Raw genomic sequence first — 26,711 nt, 5'->3', positions numbered from 1 at the left:
TCCTGCACACAAAACTTGCCCCACTATCTTGCATGATACACAATGTCAAAAAAGGCATTTTCAAGGGATAGACAATGTGATTGGTTCTGCTTCCTAATCCGTCAGATGTACAAAGAAATCAACAAAATTGGGCTCTCTCCCTAGTTGATAGAAGTGCTTGGATGTGCTTGTGGCTTTCTAAAGATAAGCCATAGTGGAAAGATCATATACTTCAATATTTATTAGGTTAAAATACCTACATTTATTTTGCATTAGGTAAAAAACTAGTTATCCAAGGTGTCATTAGTGTCTTAAAGTCCCTTCCAGTGGATCTGATAATGAGCAATATGCAACAGATTATTTTGGGGAAACTTACTTTCATAAAGTAGTGCTTTTAAAAACTCTTTTCCCTTGAGTCATACAACTTTCCCTAAGCAAATCACAGAATTCTAGTTCTGAAATACAAATTCGCACAGCCTCCTCCCCCCCCCCCAAGAGGCTGATTTCTTTGCTTTGAATTACCACATTCAAATGCACATCCTTCATTCTGGTGATTACAGTTAATTGCATAGGCTGTGTTTGGACTTAACACTAAGTGATGGCTTAGCATTACATGAATGAACCTAGCCTTCCTTCCAGGATTGCAAATGGCCTCCTTCACTCTTTCTCCCACATGGCCAAGAAGAGGAGTTCAGAAGTTTTTGATCCTGCATTTATTTAACCTCAGCTTTTCATTTCATCCAAATGCTGTCTGCTCGTTTAACTGTGCTCACTAGATGGGATTCGAAGGAGTCAGTCAGTTATGGGGGAGTTATTGGTCAGTTATTGGTCAAATTAATACTTGGGATCTAGATTTTTATGATTCACTGACAGGAAGCCATAGGAATCAACACAATCAATACCTATGAATTTAACTACTTCAAAACATAGCCATGACTTCACTGTGCAAACAGGCACAAAATAACATCCCTTGTAATAGCCAGGGGGTCATCAACATGGTGCCCATGAGTGCAATGGCTCTTTAGAGCACACACACACCCCAGTCACACACTGCCTCTTAAGGTCATTAGGAGGTGATGGTAGTTATCTAGAAAAGAACCCAGAGTTGATGGAAGTAGTGACACTTTCCTATTTCCTTTTTCAGCTCTATGTGCCTGTTAAGGCCCAGATAAATTCTGTTTTATCTGACTTGCTATCCAAATCCTTTGAAAGAGTAAAATGTGTGGGCATACCTTTTCTATTCCTGCCTGTTTGGAAGGGGGACTAATTCAGGGATAGGGTAGAGAAGTGATCAAAGTTTCCCGATGTCTCCATAGTCCTATAAGTTTGGTGACCCCTGCAAGAGTTCCCATCACCTTTCTTGAAAGAAGCAGTCACATGCTTTCTGACACCTGGCTGGATGAGTTTTGAATTCAATCACACTGACAATTTGGTCCCCTCCACTGGGGGGTGGGGTGGGGACCCTCAGAGAAAAGGTCTGCACAAGATCCCTTCTCTGGGGAAGCCACATCTGTGGGAATGTTCTGGGGTGCAGGAGAGGATATATTGACTAATTATATCCTTATCCAACTTGTGCTAACAAGTTCCCAAAATATCAGCAGAGTTTATAGACATTCCCCTTTAAGTTCGCAACGGTAACGTGTGCACAGGTTCGCTAGAACCTCTATAATAATTACTCTGGTAATTTCCCCTTTGTTCCCTCTTAAAATGCAAGACACGACACAGTCTTTATAAAAGTATAAAAGAGTTTACTCACGTTCTGTTCACAATATGATCCCAGAAGGTAGGCAGGCTTAAAAAAAGGTTACATGCACTTAGGAACTATCTTATAGGAAGATAGTACTGTCCTCTCTTGGCTGAGAGCCAAGAGGGCATCCTTAGATGTTCCTCATCGAAGGAAGATGGCAGAGAGAAGAGAGAGAGTGGCTGCCTGCCCTGTGCTTTTATCATTACCTGCACAGGTGAGGCCACACCCACCTCTGGTCACATGCGGAGGAAGTCCGTCCCCAGGAAGTTTACCTGCTTGCTGGACAGACATCCCTCCCCATGTTCTAACATGTACACTCTAGGAATGTTGTCATTGACTGCTCCTGTGTTTACATCCCACAACATCATCTGAAACATGGATTCCCCACCAACCAGCATAATTTTACCATAATTTTATTTATTTCTCCTAATAATAAATGGCAGCTATCTGTGATTATCAGAAAGTTGAAGGGATGCCTCTGTAATGGGAAGAAAGAGCTGTATTTCTCTCTCTTTTACACACACACACACACACACACACACACACACATTTCTAAGTACATATCTGCAAAAGTGTTACCTCTTAACAATATGAAACTGATGTCCATTATAAGTAAAGATGTCTATGCACCCATCCTTATCTGGGGGCACCAGGAGTATAAAGAGGGGAAAAAATGACAACCAAAATTAACAATCAAGGTGGCCTGTATGGAATCAGACGTGGATGACTTCTGTTGTTGATGATCTTGTGCATTGCATAGGACTACAAAGGATTTAATCCACCTGAAACTCTTCCAACCATAAAAAAATTCCTTGGGCCACAGATGACTCATCTAACATCTTGTCATAAAGTGAAATAAACAGTATTATGCATGAATGTCCTAGATGCATTATTCACCTATATGCAGTTAAGCAAAAGACAGGAAGATTGCTATCAATATGATTCATTTATTTCACCACCCTTTCCTATGGTAAGTTGATAAGAATAGCAAGAACACTGTGGCTCAGTCTGACAACATACTAGAGCAATTGCAATGACTGATTCTAAACACAGCTGAGCATTCAAAACCTCTGGGGCAGAACTGGACTGGATTATACTTAAAAGTGGAGATTGGCATATAATATGGAAAGGAACAGCTAATCATCTCACTAAAATGAGGTCTTTAGGTAAGGTTTCTTTGTATAGTTTTTTATTGAGATTCTATTGAGAAAGGTCTTTCACAATCATAAGATAGTACTATAAATAAACTACGAAAAGACCCATCTCCCCCCTTTACAGAGGTAAACAGAATCCAGATCCCACACTGCAAGACAAAGTACACTATAACGTAAGACAGTACAATATAAAATACAACAATTACAACAAACCTAATAAGTGGTTTGAATATTTAGGTGTTGTCTTCCCCTTCTGTTACCTTTCTACAATATGCAGGTTTTCTTCCTGGCAAATATGGAAGGATTTAAAAAATCACCCTAGGCTTCAGAGTGTCCACAACCATTTTATATATTGTTATGACCATCCAACCATGCTCCTGCCAACTAAGGTGCTCTGACCACCTTCTTAAGGTCATAAGAATTAGGCCAAAGATGCAACCTAGTCCACCATCCTGTTCTCAAAGTAGCTAACCTATAGGAAGCCCACAAGCAGAACATGAGAGCAAACGCATGCCCCATCCATTCTAATTTCTAGCAACTGATATTCAGAAGCCTACTGTATCTGACATGGGAGGTAATACATAGTCATCATGGCTAGTAGCCACTTATCCTCCATGAACCCTCTTTAAAGGCATCCAAGTTGGTGGCCTTTACTGCATCTTCTGATTGCAAATTCCATCCATTAACTATGCATGAAAGACCTTGTGTCAAGAGCTTGTCTAGGATGTAGGACATTCCTGAAAATATCAGTAGGGTGAAGCATTATCTCAGAGTGTAGAGTTTAGGAAGTCAAGAATATGAATTTGAATTTGGTCCCAATATACAGCCCCATCTACAATGGAGTCACCAACCACAGCCATACTGTAGTTTGTCATTTTTAGATTCTAACATTGTAAACATCAAGTTTCCTTTAGTTCCTATTTCTAACCTAGTGAGTGTCAGTGAACAGCTCCATTTCCCAACAGAAAAAGGCACTGCGTGTGTATTTTAAACTTTGTAGGCTGTTTCGTGATGATATTTTGTTCCGATCCAGAAGAAAATGCTTGTGACTATTTCTGAAGCAACATTCTTCTGCACTTTCTAATCTCAGCATATCACAAGCATTAGTCAGTTCTGCACTTTATTATTCCATTTCATGGTGAAATGCTGTGACAGTATCTCATTAGCTGAAGTGGGGAAAATAGACTTTAAAAATAAACCCTGCACCCAATAAGGATCTGTATCTACTACCTCAGGTTGTGTCATTCTGAGCAATGAGTGATTGGAGAGATGCAGGCAGTGGAGGAGACAAATTTCTTTACATTAAATTAGAGATCATCAGGCAAAGATAACATGCTCACTGGTTATGATTTATGGCTGTCAGAACTAATGCTATTGTCAGAAATACAAATGGGAAATCTCTGCATAATTAAAAAGAAAAAGCCAAATGTTCCTGACTTTCATCTTGCACTGTGTGAACTTTAAGAAGCAGTGCTGTTTAAGAACTTGAAACCACTAGTGTACTCTTATCTCTGCATTGTGTTAAAAATGAGGCAAACAGATATAGTACATTATGGAACTGGCATAACAGCATTTTGTATGACCTGCATCCATTTAACATAGAGAAAGTAGATTCTATGCGGATATAGAAAACATTTCTTAAATAAACCTCAGTATCTGTTTATACATTTTATTTATCTGCATTTCACTGCCTATTTGTACATGTCTGTAAATCCACAGCATATGTGGACGCAGTATTTGGAAAAAGAAAAAGAAAAAAGAAAAAAGAAAAGGAAGAACAGAAGAAAAACAATTGAGAACAGAGTTTCCCAGGGCTTACTGTCCCTTTCCCCAGTACAGTTTATTGTTGGAAGCTGATTCCTTCCAAAGGCTTATTAATATGATGGTGTAAGAACCTGGCAGCCCATGCTGGCTCCAACCAATGGTAAGCCATTCGTGTGAAGTCTTGATAGCCACTCAGAACCACAGATTTTTAAGTGGTTGAAACTGAAATACCTCTATTAGTGGAGTCCTCATTACTCATTACTATTTTACTCACAAAATTCCACTTGCTTCTGACTATTCTCCAGTGCACCAACAGGATCATAAGGGTGCTAAGCAAACCCATGTTCTTGAACCACACACCATGTGACATTAGTAGTAGTAGTTCCCTCTGAGCAACAGAACAGAAGCAGAAGGGCTGCATGCTCCCTGCTCATCTTTTGCAAAAGGTTGTCCGACAGAGTCACCAAAGCCAATTCTGCCCCCAAACTGGACCTGAACCCGGGTTGAAATTAGTAGAATTCTCCTCTCCCTTCACCTCATACCACCTCACAGCAATAGCAATAAAGGGAGAGACAGATATTTTTACCCAGCTGTGCTGCCAAATACACCAGTTCTTTCCAAGGATATCAGGACAAAAGGAATGAGGAGGTGGAAGGGGAACCAAAACAGTTTTATTAACAAATAAACAGCAGGCATGCAAAGCATAAAATAAAACATACCTGACAGGGGCTACCCAATCTCCTCTTCAGCTGCCTGGAGCCCCAGGTAGAGCAGCAGGAGAAAGACCCCGACCATTGGTCTCCCAGCATCAGGTCCTTTGATCTGGGTAGAAGCTCTCTGGGCCCCTCTCACCTATCACTTTTATAGCCTGCCTTGATGTAATCAAGTGCACCTGGCATTACTTATGATTAGCCCAGGACCCTGAGATGGAATTAATACAGAACGGCTGAGAGTCTCCCACTACCTGCAGCCTGGCATCCAGCCAGCACTTGCAACACAGAAGAACCCAAGAAACTCCTGACAGGTGTGTGAAACACAAGAATCCAGCAGACCTCAAACTGGGGATGTTAAAGGGAAAGGGACATGCCACCTAACTCCTCGGAATACAGTTGTCTTCTGCATTTCCACTACACCACCCTGTTACTATGTTAGAGAACACTCAGCAAGCCTATTCCTCATGTCAGGCCCTGCTGCCAGGATATCACTTACTCCATTAAGCAAGTTGCTTTCTTCCACATTAAATAGAAGGCCCTACTTTCATTCACAGAGGATATCCTGTTAGATTATTACACTGCAAATTTTTTTGTTTTTCTTAGCCAAATGGTGAATCTGGACCTCATTCACCCTCATTCATCATACAAAGGCCCTGGCCCTTCTGCAAGACGGCCCCCCAAGGCTGAACCACTGTAGCACCTGCAGTGAGGAGAGAGCTTTGTGGGGCAGGATGAGACAACTGACTTGAGTCCCTTAATGAGGCAGCTGTGTATCTTCTTGCAATGACTGGAAGATTCTGAGTTATCACAAACATTCATGGACCCAAAACCTCACAAGACCCATGATTTATCACACATGGCTTGTAATAGCTTTGATTTATTTAGAGAAAAATAACGAGAAACTGTTATTGTTTTATACATTGCCTTGTTTCATGCCCCATGTCGATTGAACTGATGGAATCTTTTATTTATTATCTCCCCAAATAAGACCTAACACAGGAAAGGTTTTGTCTGGCACCTTTTAAAGCAGCGTGTTGTGCATTCATCAAGAGATCCAACTAGAACAAAATTGCTAATGGGAATGAAATTTACAAAGCAGAAGTGAAATTAAGAAGCCCTTAATTTCACCGACTACCCTTTCACAGTGGAAACTGAGAGGTGGTTAATCACACAGCAAGAGTAGTTGAACTAACTGGAAAGCACCCCCAAAAAGGTGCAATCGGAAATTCTCATTTTTCATAGAAAAAACACACACCTTTATAATGCAACTGTAATCCAAAGTGAGCAATGGTTGCTCTCTTCTTCACTGTGATCTCGTCTTTACAGATACTGTTCCCATATTCCAGGACTATTTCACACCACATAAGTTGACCAGAAAATACCCACTTCAATAACATGACCTATGCATATGACCCTGCTATCATGCAGCCCTATTAAAATGTATTTCATGGTGTCTGACTTCATGAAGCCATCTGCTCCCCATTTTGTAGTGCAAGACAGAAAAACGTCAGCAACAAGATTTGATCTATAGATTTGGATTTGATCTATGCCAGTGGTTCCCCCAACTATTTTTTCCTCTCAAACAACTTGAAGATTGCTGGAAGTATTTGTGGACCACACAGGCATTACAATAAATACAATTCTATATAGGGAATAAAAGATGAAGGGTGGCTTAATAGTAATAGTAATAGTAATAGTAATAGTAATAGTAATAGTAATAGGCTAGTGTTGCTTTAGCACAATTCCTAGCATTAATAGCAGTCTGTGTTTCAAGTGTTTCAATTTCAAGTCATGGCTTGAAATTGATTTGGTTTCTAAATCTGCTTATATGTTAGAGTGATTAGGTAAAGGTAAAGGGACCCCTGACCATTAGGTCCAGTTGTGGCCGACTCTGGGGTTGCGGCGCTCATCTCGCTTTATTGGCCGAGGGAGCCAGCGTACAGCTTCCGGGTCATGTGGCCAGTATGACCAAGTCGCTTCTGGTGAACCAGAGCAGCGCACGGAAACGCCGTTTACCTTCCCACCAGAGTGGTACCTATTTATCTACTTGCACTTTGACGTGCTTTCGAACTGCTAGGTTGGCAGGAGCAGGGACCGAGCAATGGGAGCTCACCCCATCACGGGGATTTGAACCGCCGACCTTCTGATCGGCAAGTCCTAGGCTTTGTGGTTTAACCCACAGCGCCACCCGCATCCCTTTTGTTAGAGTGATTAAGGTAAAGGTAAAGGTACCCCTGCCCGTACGGGCCAGTCTTGACAGACTCTGGGGTTGTGCACCCATCTCACTTAAGAGGCCAGGGGCCAGCGCTGTCCGAAGACACTTCCGGGTCACGTGGCCAGCGTGACATCGCTGCTCTGGCCAGAGCCAGAGCCGCACACGGAAACGCCGTTTACCTTCCCGCTGGTAAGCGGTCCCTATTTATCTACTTGCACCCGGAGGTGCTTTCGAACTGCTAGGTTGGCAGGCGCTGGGACCGAGCAGCGGGAGCGCACCCCGCCGCAGGGATTCGAACCGCCGACCTTTCAATCGGCAAGTCCTAGGCGCTGAGGCTTTAACCCACAGCGCCACCTGCGTCCCCCTTTACATCTTAAAAAGCATTAAATACAAAGATACAGTCAGTATCATGCCTAGTTGAGCCTTCTTCTCAGTTTAGCGGTTGGACCTCCTTTTATTTTTTGCATCTCCTTTTATTTTTTAATGGGGATATTAAGTGCAATTAATTAACTTAAAAGGTACCCCTGCCCGTATGGGCCAGTCTTGACAGACTCTGGGGTTGTGTGCCCATCTCACTTAAGAGGCCAGGGGCCAGCGCTGTCCGGAGACACTTCTGGGTCACGTGGCCAGCGTGACATCGCTGCTCTGGCCAGAGCCAGAGCCAGAGCCGCACACGGAAACGCCGTTTACCTTCCTGCTAGTAAGCGGTCCCTATTTATCTACTTGCACCCGAGGGTGCTTTCGAACTGCTAGGTTGGCAGGTGCTGGGACCGAACGGCGGGAGCGCACCCCGCCGCAGGGATTCGAACCACCGACCTTTCGATCGGTAAGCCCTAGGCGCTGAGGCTTTTACCCACAGCGCCACCTGCGTCCCGTTAGAGTGATTACTGCCTGATAATTAAGGGTACAAGTCAGTTAGAAAATAAGCCATTTCAGACCCATTTATTTCAATGGGAGAGATTTAAGCATGAATGTTAATACTACAATGGAAATCAATGGGGCTTAGGCTTGATTTCACTCTAATATTTAAGCCAAATTTCTTATTTCCTCAATTTTACATTGCATGTACAAGTAAAACTTTTATTATTATTTTCGCAGTCAAGCAGTATACGATAATTGAACAAAACATCTGTGACTTTCTTTAGAGACAGAATCTGTTTAATAAATATGACTGTAAAAGCAATAAACAATAGCAATTATACATTACACTACATAGTATCCAACCAAAAGGGGGGGATTACATCAAAAAGTCATTTCAAAATTAGCAGTAGATCCAATGCTATAAGAGAGAAAAAAACATTCAAATTGACCTATAAAAATAACTTGGCTAACATTGGACTTCCATGGCCTATTAGAATTGTGAGGGTTACTATACAGTGGACATTGACTACTTTCCCAGCCACCTGAGAGTTACAGCTATAGACACATGAGTGATGCCATATCTTGTAGCAAAAGGTGCAGAGCAATTTGAGAAACCATCAGCAGCAGACATAAATCATTTAAAAGTTCCCAGTTTTTCTTCAAATGTGTTCATTTGGGACTAAAATTCAACTTCTGAGGTGAATATATATCTATGTGCAGGGCAGCCCTCAGTTACATCCCTGACATCTTTTTTCACTTAGTCACTTCGTTGACATGTCTTAGCATTATGGCTTGCTGAGCTCCAAGCAAAAATCTTGAAGTTTTTCCAGAGAAGCAACTGTTGGTGCTTACCAAGGGAGATGGTCATATGCAAGTTCTGACCATTACTATGTCTCTGTGTTCTTGTTAGTAGTAACACTTGGCTTTATTCTAAGGGGCTACAGATGAGAAAGTGACTATATAAATTTATATTGCACTTCCTTGTGGCAAGATCCCACATGGCTCACCTGCATTCATCAGCTGTATACTAAAAACACGTGGCATGGCCAAACTCAATGGTTGCTCGGGTAGGAAAGGCCTAAAACCCAGCAACATGGGATCTTGCCATATGGAAACAAGGACCCAGTCTGGCCCAAATCTACTCAAAGAGGTGCAAACTTGTGATCTGAAGCAGAGCATTCATATGAGAAGCCACAAATGTATGGTGGGGGTGTGGGGGTGGCAACTCACTTTTCATTCTCCCACCCATGCCAAAATGATTGTGTGAATTGGTCTATAAACAATTTAAGTCAAGGTACTTATATTCAAGTGGATTTGACCCCACTAAATCAAACAGAAATTCACATTCTGATCCTAAATATATGTATAGCTGTTTGAATACATCTAATGGCCTGTGCTGCAGCAGTTACATCAGCACCCTGTCATCTAGATTAAATACCTATCAGATTAAATCTCATTGGAGCAGGTTGCTTATAAATATGACTACGGTTTGCACATATGCAAATGATGGTTTGTAATATTCAGTAAGCTCCACAGAAGACAAAAGGTGAGTCATATTTTAAGATAAGGCACAGGTGAGCCATACCTGTGTCTGCTGCAGTAATCACAATACACAAAGAGCAACAAGCTGAATAATAATAACCATAAACATTTTCTTGGTATTTTCCTAACATAACTTTTCTTTTCTATTTTTACCTGCTTACAAGAAGAAACAATAAGAAAGCATAAGGATTGTGTTATACAGGAACTCACAAGAAGAAACAATAGGAAAAGATAAGAAAAGACGAACTGTATTAATATTGGAATTAGTTTCATAGGTTATATACTGTACATATGAACTGTATATGTTGCACATACTGGGCTAGGCCTTTACGTTAGGAAAGAACCAATAAAATGTTTATGGTTATTATTATTGAGCATGTTGAGCTTTGTGTATTGTGATTACTCTGTAGGGTACTGGCTCCCCCCTCCCCCAATGCCCACAAGTGTCATAGCTTAATAAATGGTAGGCTGGCCAGCAACACCAGCACAACAGGACTGAAATGCAGCAATGTATTTGTATAGGGCTTTGTGCTCTACCTCCCCATCCTCTCTCTTTGCTGGAACTGAAGGTTGAAATTCAACTAGCATCAGATTTTTAGGTTTCATTTTTTAAAGTCCTGCTATGTAATGAAGTGGTAGAAGAATGCATTGTAGGATCCTTATGGATCAGCCTATTAGTTTTTTGCAGCAGAGCAGGAATTGTGTGTGTGTGTGTTTTAAAAACAGCAGTTAGTTATAATACTTTTGTCATTATCAAGACGTTCACATATTTCAGTACTCATTCTGAAATCCATAATCTCACAGTGCACACTTAACAATTTTAAGCTATAAGAGTTCAAGCATTTGAACTGTTGAATTTTTGATGGAGTCAGAAGAACCTGCACACACAATTCATTATTTGATTCAATTTAAGCAGTCCCCCAATTAGCTGCAGACTGAATAAAGATTGCCGAAAGAGATGAAAAGGGAACCAGTCTTAGGTATGATCTGCAGCAGCCTTCCTCAGACTCAACAGAGGTTTCAGACTCTAATTTCCATCATCCCTGACCAGTGGCCGGGGGTGATAGAAGCTGTTTGCCAAAACCTCTGGATAGCACCAGCTTGGGAAAGGCTGCTTTACAGAAATCAGAGTGAACATCTGGAAGTAACTTGAATTGACTGGATTACTGACATGGATTTTTGCATGTTGGTTCAAACTGGTTTCAGATGCCTGAAAAAGATTCCATCATTGCATACAGTCACACAGAAGCCTTTGAATACCAGTGTTTGAAGGCCTCAGTTCTAATACGGAGTGGCTAGTCATTATGCCCTAACTTTATTTCCCTAATTAAAAGGAATGGCCAAAAAAATGATCCAATCCAGAGTTGTAATATGGAGCTCCCAAAATTAATTTGATACCACTGTGATAGAATTGTAGAGTTGGAAGGGACCCCAAGGATCATCTAGTCCAATATATCCTGCAATGGAGAAATCCACGTGTGTACGGTACATTCAGGAGAACTGGAGATCATGGGAACTGTACTTCCCATTATGGCCAACTTTGTACTCCCCTAATGTGTGTGAACATAAAATATATTTGAAAGCCTGCAGCCCTCGAGTTGTAAATTGCCTTATCCAGATTATTACTGGGCATCAGCACCAGTAGGTCATTGGGGAGGCAGTGCTCCAATCTGGACTTATTGGACTGTAATCAATATTGCACCAGCAGTGTTCCACTTATGCAGTGGGACTCTCATCTTCTTATGTGCCCCCAAAATCTGTTCCAGGGCATCCCCCAATTTTCTGGTGTAGATATTGAGGGTGCATGGGGTTTGGAGAGGAGAGGATGGAGGAGAGGGAGTGTTGTACACGTGGGAGACTGGAGAATGAGTGATACAAATTCAAGATCATTAGGCCACATCTGATGGACTAAATCTAGCTCCTGAAATAATTTCAGTTTAATTTGTAGCAATTGTAGCTGGACCTACTTGTGATGAGTCCCCGGTGATGTGAACAGAGCAGAGCAATGACAATGATTAATCTGAGTTCTAACATCTTTGAAACTGATAGGAGGACATGTCTTGTTCATGTAGATGAAGAGTAGTGCATATAGCATGAAGATAAGAAAGTTTCATTGCTTTATCTTTGGTAACAGATGTACCATTATCCAGCCATAGGATGGGGCAAGAAATATTATGTGAGTGGACCTTATATATACCTTGGTGTCTTTTACATCCTCAGCTTGTGGGGCTCTCTAAGAGCACATTGTAAGAGATTATTGTACTATGTGCAGCTCTAGCACTCGCACCAGGAGTTGCAAAACTATTATTCTTGAGCACGTCCTCTGCAAGCTGAAAGTGTGTTTTTTGTTTTTTAAAAGGATTTGTGCTCATGATTTATACACTAATTGCTCGATCTGTTAGGCCAGATGGAACAATGGAGCAAAATAAATGTTTGTGTACAGTATGGGAAATACTGTATGCCTGCCACAAATTGCACTCAGTTTTCTTCAAAACTATTGCTGTCAGAATAGAATAGTCAGAATGCTGGAAAAAACACGTGAAGGAACTGATGCAGATGCTAAGCAGTACTGAATCAATTTGGACTGGATAGCACCATTCCTTTTTCATTCTTGATTGCAATGGGTATGTGCAGAATGTAACTAACAACAATCAGAGAGTGAAATGTATTTTATGGTTAGATCCTTCAAAGGTCAGTCTTGGAGTAGCTAGTTCTTTATCCCATATGATATGGATGGGAAAACTGTGACTCTCTAGGTGAACTCCAGCTCCCACCATCCTTTATTGCCTGCTCTGCTGGCTAGAGCTGATGGGAGCTGAAGTCCAGGAACATCTGGGCAGCCACACTGCACTAGACAGGCATGAATCTTCATTCAACATATGTTTAGGAAAGAATTTGATTCTGCCAGTGAAAGGAACTTGAGCTGCGTCTGGACCTTGAACTGTATCTGAACAAGCTAAAAACAGCTTTAGACAAAGGAACATCACAAGACAAAAAGTAAAAGTCCAAACAGAGACATCTGAAAAACATAAACAACCCCCCTAAGAACATTGTGATGCCATCAAACTCTAGTGCAGATTTTTTGTGAGTATTTGACACTGCATTCCTATGCATGTCTACTCAGTAGAAAGCCTCATTGAGTTCAGTGGGGCTTACTTCTAAGTCCATGTGTATAGGATTGCAGGTGCAGGAATGTAGGTTGGAGTGGCAAATCCACCTACAATCTTGCAGTGCTAAAAGCATAAGTTATACCGAAAGTCAGGAACTTCCACCCCCTCCCACAAAGACCCCATGCACGTTCTTGGCCTATATTCATTATGAATCACTTACAAATTAAACCTTGATTAGAAAAGAAGAGAGAAGAGGATTAAGAGGAAGTGTTTTTTTCCTTCCTCTTTTACTCCATTAAAATAGAGCACCTGTACACTGCAGTTCCCAATATGTTATCCAAATGACATCCACATGCACAGGCTTAAAGCTAAAAACCCCTTTGTCGTCAGAAGAATCAAAAAGTCCAAAAGCAGTGATTGGTTTCCTTTTTTTCTTTTTATACATATATATATATATATCAGGGTGAAGGGGACAGAGATAGACCGGTGTCCTTGTTTCAAACATTTATACAGGTAGGGATTTCTTTTGTGCTTTGTGTCTCAGCAACTGTGGAAATACTTCCTGCGGCAGAGAAAAACAACAACAAAAGGAGAGTTAGCAAAGCGAGTAGGAGCAGAAAGTCTCTCAATATCATGTCAATTGTCTTTGGATATAATTGTTTCTTCCTAACACACCATGCACCCAGAATATCTGCTTGTCATTTAGAAGGCAGACTGTAATGTCTTGTTCCTGTACTAATGAATATGACTTAACCATGTCAAATTATGGAGTGGCAGATGAGGGAGAGGAGGAATGGGACTAGCTGTGTTCCTCTGAGAAGCAGCACAATGCTTTTAATGGCATTTGAAACGAAATACAAGGTGTCAGAGATCTGACAATCTGCCGGTGCATTTGTCTTTGTGCAGAGTGTGTTCCCACCCAGTGGCTGTCAGATGTGAACTGAATCAGTTTCATATCCAGTGGTTAATTTTTAAAGAAAGAGCACCAGAGGCTCTCATTCTGCATGTAAGCAGTACCTTCTGCCATAAAACTCCTTATCTCTGGGAATATCCAAAGCCCTCCAGCAGAACCGGTTGTCATGAAAGAGAAACAGGGAGGGCTGTGCACTAAGGATAGTGCTAACTTTCTGTCCCTCCAAGTTTTCTTGGCTACCCACAAAAACATTACCAAATGGAGAATGTCTTATCCAACCTCCATAAGGATATGTCAAACTATGTTGGCAGCACCTGTTGGCTTTATTTATTTGACACAATTATATTCTACCTATCTGTCCACAAGGGGCCCTTAACCGAAGCCTTGCGTAAAACGAGCAACTTCAGGTGACCAGCTAGAATCCTATCAAAGCCAAATAGACTCTGTGATATCTTCTCCCCCAGATTAAGAAAATTGCTCTTCTGTCTGAGTGGAGATATTCATTTACTTCTAATGATTCACTAAAAAGCAACCTTAATCCCAGACAGGTTGAGATTGGCTGTGATAACTCAGTGTGGAGTGAGAGACAACCCTCACATGCATAAGAGATGCACTCTAGCTCTTTTTAGTTGTCAGTGTCCAAAGCTGAGCCTGGCATCATGAAATGTTCTCAGGCTGAGCCCTGGTAAGCACTGGCTCGTATTAAGCCAAGGCTAGATCCAAAATAGGGTTGCCAGATATCCATGATTGCTTTGGACATAGAAGAACTGCCTGCTTTGTGCAGTGTCCTTATAGTTGAGTCTTGTGACTGGCAGCTCTGAAAGGACTCCATCTGCCCACTCGCTTCTCCATACTGATGCTTTGGTATTTGCCCTCAGCAGACAGCCCCTCCCCAGCCCCCCTTCCACTCTGCTGACCGCCAGTCTACTAATCAGCAGGTCAGCAACCCAGCACACCTGCGCCTGACGAGCGCTCCTCGTACATCTGACCGCCAGCATGCTCATCAGTAGGGCAACAGTCTATGCACTGTCTGGTCCTGGACTCTGGGCAGTCCTTGGCTGTCTGCTCACGCTCGTTGGTTGGTGTCCAGGATGTCCAGGAATTTTTCCTCCCAATAGCCTCTTGTGTACAAGAATTGGTCTTTGGAAATCTGGCAACCCTACAAATAACCCCAGCTAGAATCAGTTAGATTCATTAAAAGCACAGTACCACAAGGGCAAGGAGAGGGGGAGGAAGGGAAGCTGATTAAGAATAAAAACCACACCATTATAATAACAGAACATATTTTGCATGCATTTAATCACCAACTGTGTACTTATAAATAATCTTCTATTTACAGAATTGTCAAAATCTGCCTCTTTCCTTGGTACTGGCAGGTTTTGCTCTGTTCTTTACTCCTTACGATCCATTTAAAAGGTCATTTTCTGGATAGATTATTCCACCTCTACCTTCTCATGACTTACATTCCATACCTTTAGAATTCTTCAAGTTTGAGTGCTGAAGGCCAAGAAAGCCAAATGTACTGTTCAAGGGATATGTCAGACAAGACTTAAACTAGTGCATAGAGTCCCTTTTCTAACAATGTAGAGCTTGAAATTTAGGTGTTGGAATATAACTGAAGTCAAGTGATTCACACTTGCTGATGGAGGTGATGGACCAAACCCAAACGGTCACTCTTGCTAGGTCATTGTTTGATACTAAGGTTGAATTCAGGCATGGGGCATATTGCATTAGTTTTCCTGGTTATAATGCTAAGATATCTGTCTTGGTTTTCAATGGTCCTTTTACACCACATCGCCTGTTGTGAGATGGAACTGTGGCTTTTTGATTGATATACCAACATGTCCTGCTAAATTTAATTCATGCCAGTGGGCATGGCATGACTCAAGAGTAGATATCATTAGTTATGGTACCACCCTTTATGTTCTTATCTGCTTCTGTTCCTTCATGAGTCACCCATGACTTTGATGGGAAATAACTGCACCCCAGCATACCACACCAAATTTCATCTCACAATTCTCTGGGTTAACGTGGTCACAAATGGATTTTTCTGCAGGCAATTAACACAGAAATGAGTGCTAAACCTCCACAAGATTCAGCTAGATTTCCAGAAGGGGTTTTTGAGTATGAAAGGTGACAATAAACATGGAAATTATCAAGTGAGAAAATGTCAGGAAAATAGAATCAAGTGTTGTGTGAATGCAGCCTAATTCTGTTGAGCAGAATTTCTTTCCCTCTGACCACACATTTTCTTCTTCAGCCCCAGCCAGCATGGTCAGGGAAGAAGCAAGCTGTAGTCCAACAATATCTGGAAGACCACTGGTTTGCCACCCCAACTTCAGCTCCCCGTCTCCTCAAAAATCATCTCCATCTGTTAGTTAGGTAGACTTCTCAGAAACCAGCACCATGCTTAGCCTGACCTAACTGCATCCACAGTCCCTGCCATTCTTCTCTTTCTCATTTCCTTTTGTATAGTCTCTTGAGATGCAGCTCTATGTATAATAAGATTGCTCTTATTCATGTGCTTTTTCTCTTTCAGTTCTTCCATGTATGCACTCTCTCTGCAAGACTCCTGCTGTTATTTCTTTTGAGTGGCTTCGTGTTTTCTCATTCAATTGGCCATGAAGACTTTGGCAGCAAAGTTGGCTTTATGCTTTCCCCTTGCTCATCATCTCTTTGTCTTCTCATTCCTTGCCTTCATTTAATATTAATGCTATTTCCCTTTTCTTTCCTGTGAATTGTTGTTCAGTTGCTGTCCATCTGCTAGTCAATTCCCCTTTCTTTTCTATTGCATTTTGACTAATGGTTAATTTTTCTCCCTGGATCCCATTTTTATCTTAGCATTTGTATTGATTCTCCCAGCTGCTTCATATCTCCTCTCATTCCTGTCAGAACATTTCTGCCACTCTTGGGTCAAATATTCATAGCATTTTGCTGCTCATGTTCTGATCTTCCGATGCCCAATTCATGATTTTCTGAGTTTTTTCTCATTGTTTTGCTCATCATCGTATTAATTTTATTCTCTTCAGAATTCAGTTCAAGAATTTCTTTTGCTGTGCTTTTGAATCCATGAACCCTAGAGCTTTAAAAGTGGCTTATGAATCAACAAAGAGTTGGATGGGACTGTGCTAGTGAGAGGGGTGGAAGAAAATGCCCCATGATGACTGTAAATATGTGTTCATGCATTTGTGAAAACAGGTTCACTGAGTTACAGCAAGATTTTTCTCAATGGTCCCCCATCCCCATGAAAGATGTTGATATGAAAAGGACAAGATAGCTCTGGTATATATTAGCACTGACATTAATAGCTATACAGACACACACCCAACTGACTGAAGAGGCTTATTCTCAGGAAAGTGGGCATAGCACTACAAACCTAACTGTGATTTGAAATAATCAAGATTTGTTTGGAGTTTGGAGCAAATATTGCAGGCTGCAATGGAGATTTATAAAAGGTCTCCCAAGTTTTCTGGAACTCTTGTTACTCCCCTGATAGAACATTTGTATATGAAAGTAAATGAGAATTTCTGTTAGTTTTATAGTGCATTTTTCCATTTTAAAGCTGTTATGTTGGTATGATTGAGCTGTAATTTAAAAACTATTATGTGAACTCTGTGGTTATTACATTTGTATCAATGAAAATGGTGCAAAAAAATTTGCTCAGTTTGCTCTTGTGCAGCTGAACATATAAGGTTCTATGGTGTGGTGGTTAGAATATCATACTAGGACCTAGGAGACCATGGTTCGAATCACCACTCAGCCAAGAAGCTCCCTGGGTCACCTTGGGCCAGTCGCTGCCTTTCAGCCTAACTTACCTCTCAGGGTTATGTGAGGACAAAATGAGGAGGTACAGTGGTACCTCGTGTTACGTACTAAATCTGTTCCGGAGGTCCGTCCTTAAGCCGAAACTGCTCGTAACATGAGGCGTGCTTTCTCTAATGGCACTGCCGCGCTGCAGGAGTACGACTTCCACTCACATCCCAGGGCAAAGTTCTCAACAAGGGGCATCTACTTCCGGGTTAGCAGAGCACGCAACCCAAAGCATTCGTAAGGGGGACAGTAACACGAGGTACCACTGTATGCCACTTTGAGCTCCTTGAAGGAAAGATGGGATAGAACTGTAATTGTTGTTGTTGATGATGATGATGATGTTTGAATGGCATTCTGCTCATGCAAGAAGACTTCCCCTTCCTCTCCTCTCCCAGCATGCCCACAAAAGCATCAATTTGGATGTGGGGAGGAGTCCCTCAAACACATGAATCAAATTTTTGAGGGTGTGCAGGCAGCTGCAGGGAAGAAGAGAGGATGGAGATGTTTCCTTGTGCAAGCAGAAGTCTGGGGAAACTTATCCTACTTTATATCTGAGCATTAAAGCACAAGATCGGCATCAACTGAAAAATGGATAACCTTGCTATCCACTGATTCTGTTGTCCTTCTCTTATGTGGTTTTGTGGTCATCCTAGAAGGAAAGGGTTGGCTTTGTTGTCAAAAGTGCATTCCTGCCAGAACCCCAACCCTCATAGTTCATTGCATAGAATACAAAAGAAAATAAATGGGGGGAAGTAAAGCTGTAGCATTTCAATTTAAAACAGCCCAAGTTCATTGAAGGCAATGGCATTATTCCATTAAATTCAGCTACTGTATTTTAAATGATTTGTGCATCGTACAGAATGGCATTTAAAATACGCCTTTTTATTTGGATATCCACAACAATTGTACCATCAGGTAACGATAAAACCAGGCAGAAATGAACTTGGCGTCTTGCAACACATTTTAATTATGAAGACTTTCAGGAAACCAAGATTTCTAGAATGTAGCATTTTCAAGTTATTCATAGAATCATTTGACTGAAAAGGAAACAGAGGTCATCAAGTTTAAATCTCTGCACTGAGGGACTGTTACATATTTAACATTGTCCAACAAAATATATATAATCTAGATTATAGCGTGTAGAGGAAAGAGAGAGAGAGGTTGAGAGAGGAAAGAAAGAAAGAAAGAAAGAAAGAAAGAAAGAAAGAAAGAAAGAAAGAAAGAACATGTAGACAGGGCAGATAACTATCATGCTCAAATTGTCTATCAGGCAGGAATAGTAAATCAAAACTAGGATGCTCAATCCAGAAAGCCATATAATATTTAAGAATGAGAGGAATACAATTTAGTAAAAAAGGTAATCAGATGGTGAATAGCAACCACAATTTTCCATCTCACAATGTACAGCCCCTTGGGAAGGGGCTGTACCACGAGCTTTGTGTGCACAACGTCCCAGGTTCAATCCCTGGTGTCTCTTAGAATTTTTTGCTTTGTTTTGTTTTTAAAGCTCAGGGAGCAGGTGATGGGAAGGATCTTTTCTGATGCCAGTATGAGCAAATAATACTGGGTTATATAATCCAAGGGTCTGACTAAGTAGAAGGCATCTTCCTATATTCCTCTGAGCATGCAGCTACTTGTGGAAGGATTCCTCTTTAGCCTGTGTCCAGGTGGTGAGGGCGACTTTCTCCTGTACTGACTTGCCCAGATTTCTGCTCAGGCACAAGCATGAGGCAAGAATCTCCTTGCCACATGATCAAATGCTAGGAAGATTGGTAACTCACATGATTCTATGTGCCCTGCAATAATTTAATGTTTGGTGAACATAACCAGTTCCTGCAGAACTTTACATACATGCATCTTGTTGGCTTTCCCTTTTGGCTGAAACCCTCAGGCTGTTATCCTTGAAGACATTTCCACTGAGATCCTGCCAAAACCAACTGAGTTAACTGAGGACTGCTACCAAGTGTGTGGTCTGCAGTCTGTTGTATTAAACCAAGCCAAGGAACACAAACACTGTAGCACCAAAAAATAATTATTATCAGTTTTCTTGAAGTAGCACTGAAATCTCCCAGACCACATCAAGGCTACTCTGGATAACATTGTTAGCAAAGTACATCCTCAATCTATCTTTTCTTTCTTTCTCAACAGATAGACTACACTAATGGGAGATGGCAAAATTAAAAGTGATATGTCTCTATGCATCCTTTGCCAGACTTCCTACCTTCAATGTAGGTGGGCCATGTTAGAGTGACTATTCATGGGAAGATATTTTGAAAGCACAGCACACTTTATCTGAGGCTCTGTTGTTTCTAATGTTCTATAGGGGCTTGCCCTAAAACGTGAGATGGAATAACAATAATTAAATCTATCGTGCAGTGAAGACAAAGTGCTTTGCAATTTGTTGGGAGGCTAGCGAGGTGGAGTTTGCACTTTCCCAGTAACTATCACGCAGCTTCATAGGTAAAGTAAACTTCATGGCAGGAACTGTGAACCAGAAACTCATAAACATTTTCCTGATCACACAACTTTCTTGTTTTCATAACCCTGAACAACTGCAGAGAGAGTTATTATAGTGAAGACAAAACTTCACTGTGGATTTTCTTATTCAATAAATAGAAGAGGAGAAGTAAAGATCTTGGAGTTAGTTTAGACCAATTTAGAGAGAGATTAGCAGAGCAGTGGGAAGAGTGTTTTAGCAGAGGAGGTTGGAAGACTCAGAATAGATATAGCCAATGAGAATGCAGACTTTGACTAATTATTGGCTGCTGTAGTTTATTTACCTATGGGCTGGGTATCCAACTTCTCATCTACTAGTTGTTCTGGGGTCATCAGCTCCCTTTGAGGGACATTAGGCATGCTTTCACTTTGACTGCCTGGACTGACCATCTCTTGATCTTTCTCATTCTGCATCTGTGCATAAACATTAATGCCCGGAATCTTCCTAAAACATTAACAGAAACCATAATTGGCGTGTATGCTAAGGTGCTCTTTGCATTATGCTTTCACACCTGGCAGAAGAATGGCAGGGAAAGAAGGAAGGAGTCATACCTTTTGAATTTGTAGATTACAAATACTGCCAATCCCACAAATACCACGGAGAGCAGCATCAGCATGGCTGAACCACTGTGGCTAGGTGTGACATCTATGAGTGGGGCTGTAAAAAGTTAAAGAAAAGTTTAGAACATTAGGTCCCAAATGTTCTGATAAGGCTTTCTAACTAGAGGATGTATTTATTTATGTTTACTATGCCTTGGATTGAGAAATCGGCCCTTCTTTTTTGTTATGCGTCTTCACAGCCAATTCACAAACCTTTTCCAATAGACACAGTTGTTATTGGTCCTCCATTTGGAAACCACATCTTTGGGGATCAGTTAATGGAGGTATAAAATTATATACACACCACCAAATCAGCCTACACAGAAACTGCAAAGTAATCATCTCCCTTTTTCTGGACAGCCGCCTTTGATGTTTCCAAATTTCTCGTCCAGAGGGCTGTACTGTATTCAGCAGAAACATACAATGTCATGTGAACTGAAAATTACAGAACCTCCATGGAGCATCTAGTAGAACTTGTGCTTGCACAATCCCAATCCAAAACGCAGTAGTATCTGGACCAATCCATGCAGTGGTATGTGGTCTCAAAGGCTGACTGAGGACTGGCCCTGCCAGAAAAGCAGAATGTACTCATTCCAAATAGCTGGCAGCTTTGTCATACTGCTCTGAAAATCACTCAAAGAGAACAGCCTGTCCTCACTAAATTCCCCCTGCCTCAGTTTCTCCAAAACCATGAACAAAAGTATGCTCTTGTTAAGATGATTCTGACCTGGGCTTGGATGCTGTAGCAAACATACTAACCTACCACCAGTGCCTTTACCAATCCTAACTAGTTTGTAGAAACTGAAAATAAACTGGGAAAATATACTACTATATCCAAGGTCAAATCTTAATGCAACTCTGGCCAGATTGTGCATGCAATAGACAGGTTTCATGTAAAATTCAAATGTGGAAACATATTGCCATACATGATAAAGTTACCTGCTGAGCATGGAGGTGGCACTTTGTTTTATTTACAGATGGTTCAAGTACTTAATTTTTCACTTAGTATTTATTTGGATGGAATATCCAATGAGAAAACAAGAGGCAAATCCCCCAAATTCTCTCTGTTCCCTCTGCCTCCACATTAATGTGTTTGTGTAGAGAAGGGAAGAGAGACCTCACTACTCTGATATCTAGCACACTGTGCACCAGCACCCAAGTAGCACACAGAAAATGTAGTTGACAGGGGTTAAAAAGGCAATTCTTCCCCAGCTCAGATTAAAATTCCAACCCAGATAAGAATTTGGAGCTCAGAATGTTCATTTTGTTTTCGAGGCAAGCATTGTAAGTCCCAAGACATTTATATTCACTCTTCATTCTTTTGAATAAACATTCTAAGAATAAACTTGGTAATCTTGAATAAATGGGCTTTTGAATTTTTCTGGGTTGGGGGGGATGCATTTGGGGTGTGGTGGGGCAGAGTAGAATGTGGAATAAACCCAAATTCCCTGGTCATTCTGGATTATTTAGGCAACTGGAAATAATAAACGAAGATTTCATTTCTATCCTGTACCATTTGACTAGCTGGTTTTTTGTTCTGTTTTTAAAAGAAAGAAATCAGTCCATTGAAAAGGTGACAGCTGCCTATTTAGGGGACACTTTTAATTCAGTAGTGACAGGAGTTAGGCATTTTTTCTTCACCTCCTGTAGGTTTTTCACACTTATAAAGAGGACATGCAGATATTTGCTGTGCTGCTAATTGGATAGAGGAGCACACAGCCATGATCCCAAGAGAAGCTATTAGTAAATCTGGCTTAAGAAATGCTTTAAACAGTGACTCGTTCCTTATGCCCTTTAAAAGAATGTTGCTGCTCTCTGCATGAACTATTCCCAGAGCTCTGTGCAAAGACCCTTTCTCACACAGGCAATTGAAATTTTACCCAAAAAGAGATCCTCACACAAATAGCAGGAGCCCATTGCCTTGTGATTAAAAGTAGACTTAAACTCCAATACCCATCAGCTGCAGACAGCATGGTCCATGGTAAGGGATGATGGGATATGTAGTCCAGAAATAATGGGAGGACCCTAGGTTGGGAATGACTAGGCAAGAGTGGAAATCATTAAATTAAATTAAATTAAATCATTAAATTTATGAAAGTAGTTCGTTCTAGCTGTATTTAAATTGTGAATACATTTGTGACATTCAGCCCTAAATTGGATTTCTGTTTGTTTGTTAAATATTTAGGCTAATGGGATACAATTTTTTGTGAAAAATCTTAATTATAAGTCTCTTAAATGCTGCCAAGGAAGTGTTAGCCAGATACTGAGAAAGTGCAGCTCTACCCACCATTACCAAATGACAGATTACGGTATTAGAAATTGTGGTGGAAATGGCAAATTGACCAATACCATTTGTAGAAGGCAAGCAAGATGCATATATTGGAAAAAAATATGTACATTAGCAGAAACCTGATGGGATGAGGCTTTTGGATGCAGATTAGCCGGGCAAGGCCAGTTGATGAAACCCTACTCTCCTTCTACAGTGGATAAAGTGAAATCTAGGCTTCAGTGAAACAGGGAAGAGGCTGGATTACGGTAAACAGCGTGTCAAATCAGCTTTCACCTTTTAACTAGCATGAAATCAACAGGAAAACGTATCGCCTGATTTCTGTTCATGCACTCCTGTTCCCCACTCCTCTTGCAGAGCCAGGAAGAGATTGAAAGTGTCTGCTTCCTTTTTCAACCAAGCACAGTTTTAGGCAAATAATATATATGCCAGGACTGTGGTTCAAAGCGGCTTCTTTTCCTAAATCAGTTAACACTAACCACTTTCTCCAGCTCTGGTCACAATGAGTAACCACAATTATGGTTTATCCACACTTCCTCTTGCCCTGGAGAAAACTGCTCTTTAGTGCTCAGTCAGAACAAATGGCAATTGGATTTTCTGTGAGCAAGCAGATGAGTGGACGAAAATGAAAGCAAAAGCTTCTGATCTTCTAGGTGCTGTGTCAGCGTGGGAGAGGTGGGAGCTCACTGCTGTCCATGCTCAGTGGCAGAGCACATGCTTTCTATGCAGAAGGTCTCAGGATCAATCCCCAACAGCTCCAGGTTGGGTTGGGAGTGTTTGCAGTCTGAAACCTTGAAGAACTGTTGCAGCCAGCACAGGAACATAGCCAGTGGGACTCATAAATGTAAACTATGGCATGGACTTCATTATCTTGATGTAGAATGCATTTTGGCTGAACTGGTCAGGTCATAGCTAGTTATTATTTTGACTGACATGCCAAATTCATGTTTCACAAACAGTTCTTGGGATGAAATATGCATCTTATAGGAGCCACAACAGCAAAAGGAGTCCTGAATTAATGTTGATATAGAATAGACATAGAATCACTAACAATAATGCTGGATATTGTTAATAAAAGCTAGCCAAGTAAAGGGTCATTTTATTCAGTTTACATGTGCATTTCCCATTGAAACCAGCAGGGTTTGCGCACATGAAAACAGTGACAATCTTTGTGCATGAAACATTGAAGATCACAGAGTTAGCAAATAATACTTACAATGCAGCTTAAACACTTTATATAATATTAGATTTATTGGGATATAATGACAAATGAGTTTGTGTTGATAGATTTTTAAAGGTATCTTGAGAAAACTGGCATCAAATTTGTAGCAGTTTAGGAAACAAGAATGTTACAATCCTGTAAACAAGGCTCAGCTGATTTGCACTTAATCTATGATTTTACTAATTAGCCGGCAAGGAATGGAAAAGGAGAAAAGGAGAAAACTTAGCACTGCCATCATTATCATTAAGGTTAAAGTGAAAAGTGCCTGAATTTGGAATTTGACAGATTATTTTTCCACATTTATTCAAATTCCAACTTGCAAAGAGGCATTAAAATGTTGTTTATTTTAGATACTGGCAACTAAGGGTTGAGTTGTCTGTTTCAGTTACATACATGACTGGTACAAAGACTATTCTGTCCCATCTAAAAAACTAACGCACAAGATTATATTACTTACGTTTCACAATGTGCTCCAAGGACTGCTTTTTAACTTCTCTCTCTCTCTCTCTCTCTCTCTCTCTCTCTCTCTCTCTGCTTAGAACTGTTACAGCAACTGCCATGTGCCTTGCAAATGAGGCCACAAAACCCCATGGGAGGGCATGCCATACCTAAACCTTTTATGATAAAATAAAACCTAGCTACCTCCATGCCTCTGAATTGATGGCAATCACAAGAGGAGAGAGTATTGTGGTGCTTATGTGCTGCTTGCAAAATTCCTGAAGGCATTTGACTGGCCACTGCAAGAACAGGATACTGGAACAGGTGAGCCTTGATCCAGCAGGGCTTTTCTTATATTCATGTATCCATAGGGGTACAATTTTTTTTCATCATACAATGGCACACTCAGGGTGCAGGGACATTGGAGGCAGGGGCCTTATATACAGCACCACAGCCATTATGTGCTTCATTCCTTCCTCTACAATGTGCTCTTTAAAGGCCAAAACAGGCTAAGTGAAATAGCCATTCCAAGATTTGTAACACATACAGACTGCAATCTTAAGCACACTTGGTAGCAGTAAGCTCTATTGAACACAATAAGGCTTCTACCTGATGTTCCAAGTAAACATGCATAAAGCATTGATTGAGCTATTTTCAATATCTTGCAATAAAAATACAGAGTATTCCAAATACAAAAAAAATTGACATTTCCACAGTGCTGCCACTGGAGAATTCATAATAAGCTGTGCTAACAACACTGGCGGAGGTTTTTAGGAATCTATACCAACCTGCTGTTAAATGGGCAGCATGGACAAGGATTCGAACCCCAGGCTTTAAATCAAACTGGATGGCGTTTTGGTTCAGTTTCTGGACCAATATATCTGAAATCTGGAATAAGAAATTATTGTAAAAAATAAAATATGGGTACAATCGCAAAGAACAAGAACAATGGTCCATCTGGCCTAGTCTCTTGTCAGACAGTGACTGTTAATGGATGCTTCAGAGAAAATGGCATAAAAGGTCTGAGTGCAGTTATGAAATGATGTTATTGTATTCACCCCTATTTTTTTTTTAAAGTGGGTACTGTATCTATGAATGCTTTCTGATTGAGGTTTCTTTCCGCAATATTACCAGTTGGTGATTGAGGTTGTTATGAACAGTGGAGGAAGCTGCCATCTTAAACTGAGAACCTATTCAAAAGTCTTGAACTGTCTGTGTAAGCATTGGTTTTACACAATAAACACCATGTAGCCAAAATAAATAGGTCACTGGGCATTGTAGTGCTCTGTATCAGGGTTGCCACCATTGATATGGAAAGAGCTTTTCACACTAGTGCACTGTCTGAGTTCAGTACTTACTTCCCCTAGATCTGGCTCAGGATAAAACACCAAAAACTCACATAGCAATGGACTGAGCTACAGAGAAAGTTATGATAATGCTACAATGGCTCTGATTGAACCTAGATAAATGGGCATGAATTTGTGATTATACCTACACTCATTCGAACTTGAACCTTGTCTTTGTCAGCTCTAGGAGTGTGAATTTGTTTCAACTCTATAATCTATATCCCCAGGAAAATGCTTTGTGAACACCCTGAGACAATATCAAGACAAAAGAGATGGGCCAGTGACTCTAGAAATGAAATCCATTCATTTCTGGATTGGCAAAGTAAATGACAATATTTCTCCTTTAAACTCATTTATGGTATTCAAAGAGTTTTGTTATGTTATCCCTCTCCCCTCTTGTGTCATTTTCTTGTTTCTTTTCTTTTTCTTTCCTTTCTCTTTCTTTCACTTTTCTCCTTTCCTGGCATGAGAAAGAAGGAACTTTGATGTAGGATAGTTTTTGCTACATATTGTT

At 40.9% G+C, this 26,711-nt stretch overlaps 1 protein-coding gene across 8 annotated transcripts in view; it reads right to left on the bottom strand.

Annotated features, from left to right (window-relative positions):
• The window catches only part of SORCS1 (sortilin related VPS10 domain containing receptor 1), a 437,156-nt gene that overhangs the window by 51,031 nt on the left and 359,414 nt on the right, over positions 1 to 26,711 (bottom strand). The window contains exons 24-28 of one of the 8 annotated variants that reach the window (XM_079976043.1): positions 25,640 to 25,739; positions 20,857 to 20,962; positions 20,589 to 20,749; positions 14,955 to 15,157; positions 8,709 to 13,647 (exon numbers count right to left, since the gene is read on the bottom strand). In XM_079976043.1, coding sequence (XP_079832169.1) covers positions 15,018 to 15,157; positions 20,589 to 20,749; positions 20,857 to 20,962; positions 25,640 to 25,739 — 507 coding nt within the window. In that variant the 3' untranslated portion in view covers positions 8,709 to 13,647; positions 14,955 to 15,017. Of the gene's footprint in view, positions 1 to 8,708; positions 13,648 to 14,954; positions 15,158 to 18,340; positions 18,846 to 20,588; positions 20,750 to 20,856; positions 20,963 to 25,639; positions 25,740 to 26,711 lie in introns of those variants that run through there. The other 7 variants (XM_079976045.1, XM_079976046.1, XM_079976047.1 and 4 more) reach the window with 7 other exon arrangements.

The sequence above is a fragment of the Podarcis cretensis genome (genome assembly GCF_951804945.1).
Source record: "Podarcis cretensis genome assembly, chromosome: 5".
Lineage (NCBI taxonomy): Eukaryota > Metazoa > Chordata > Lepidosauria > Squamata > Lacertidae > Podarcis > Podarcis cretensis.
The sequence above is the reverse complement of the archived record's forward strand: the minus strand, read 5'-3'. Positions and strand labels throughout refer to the sequence as shown.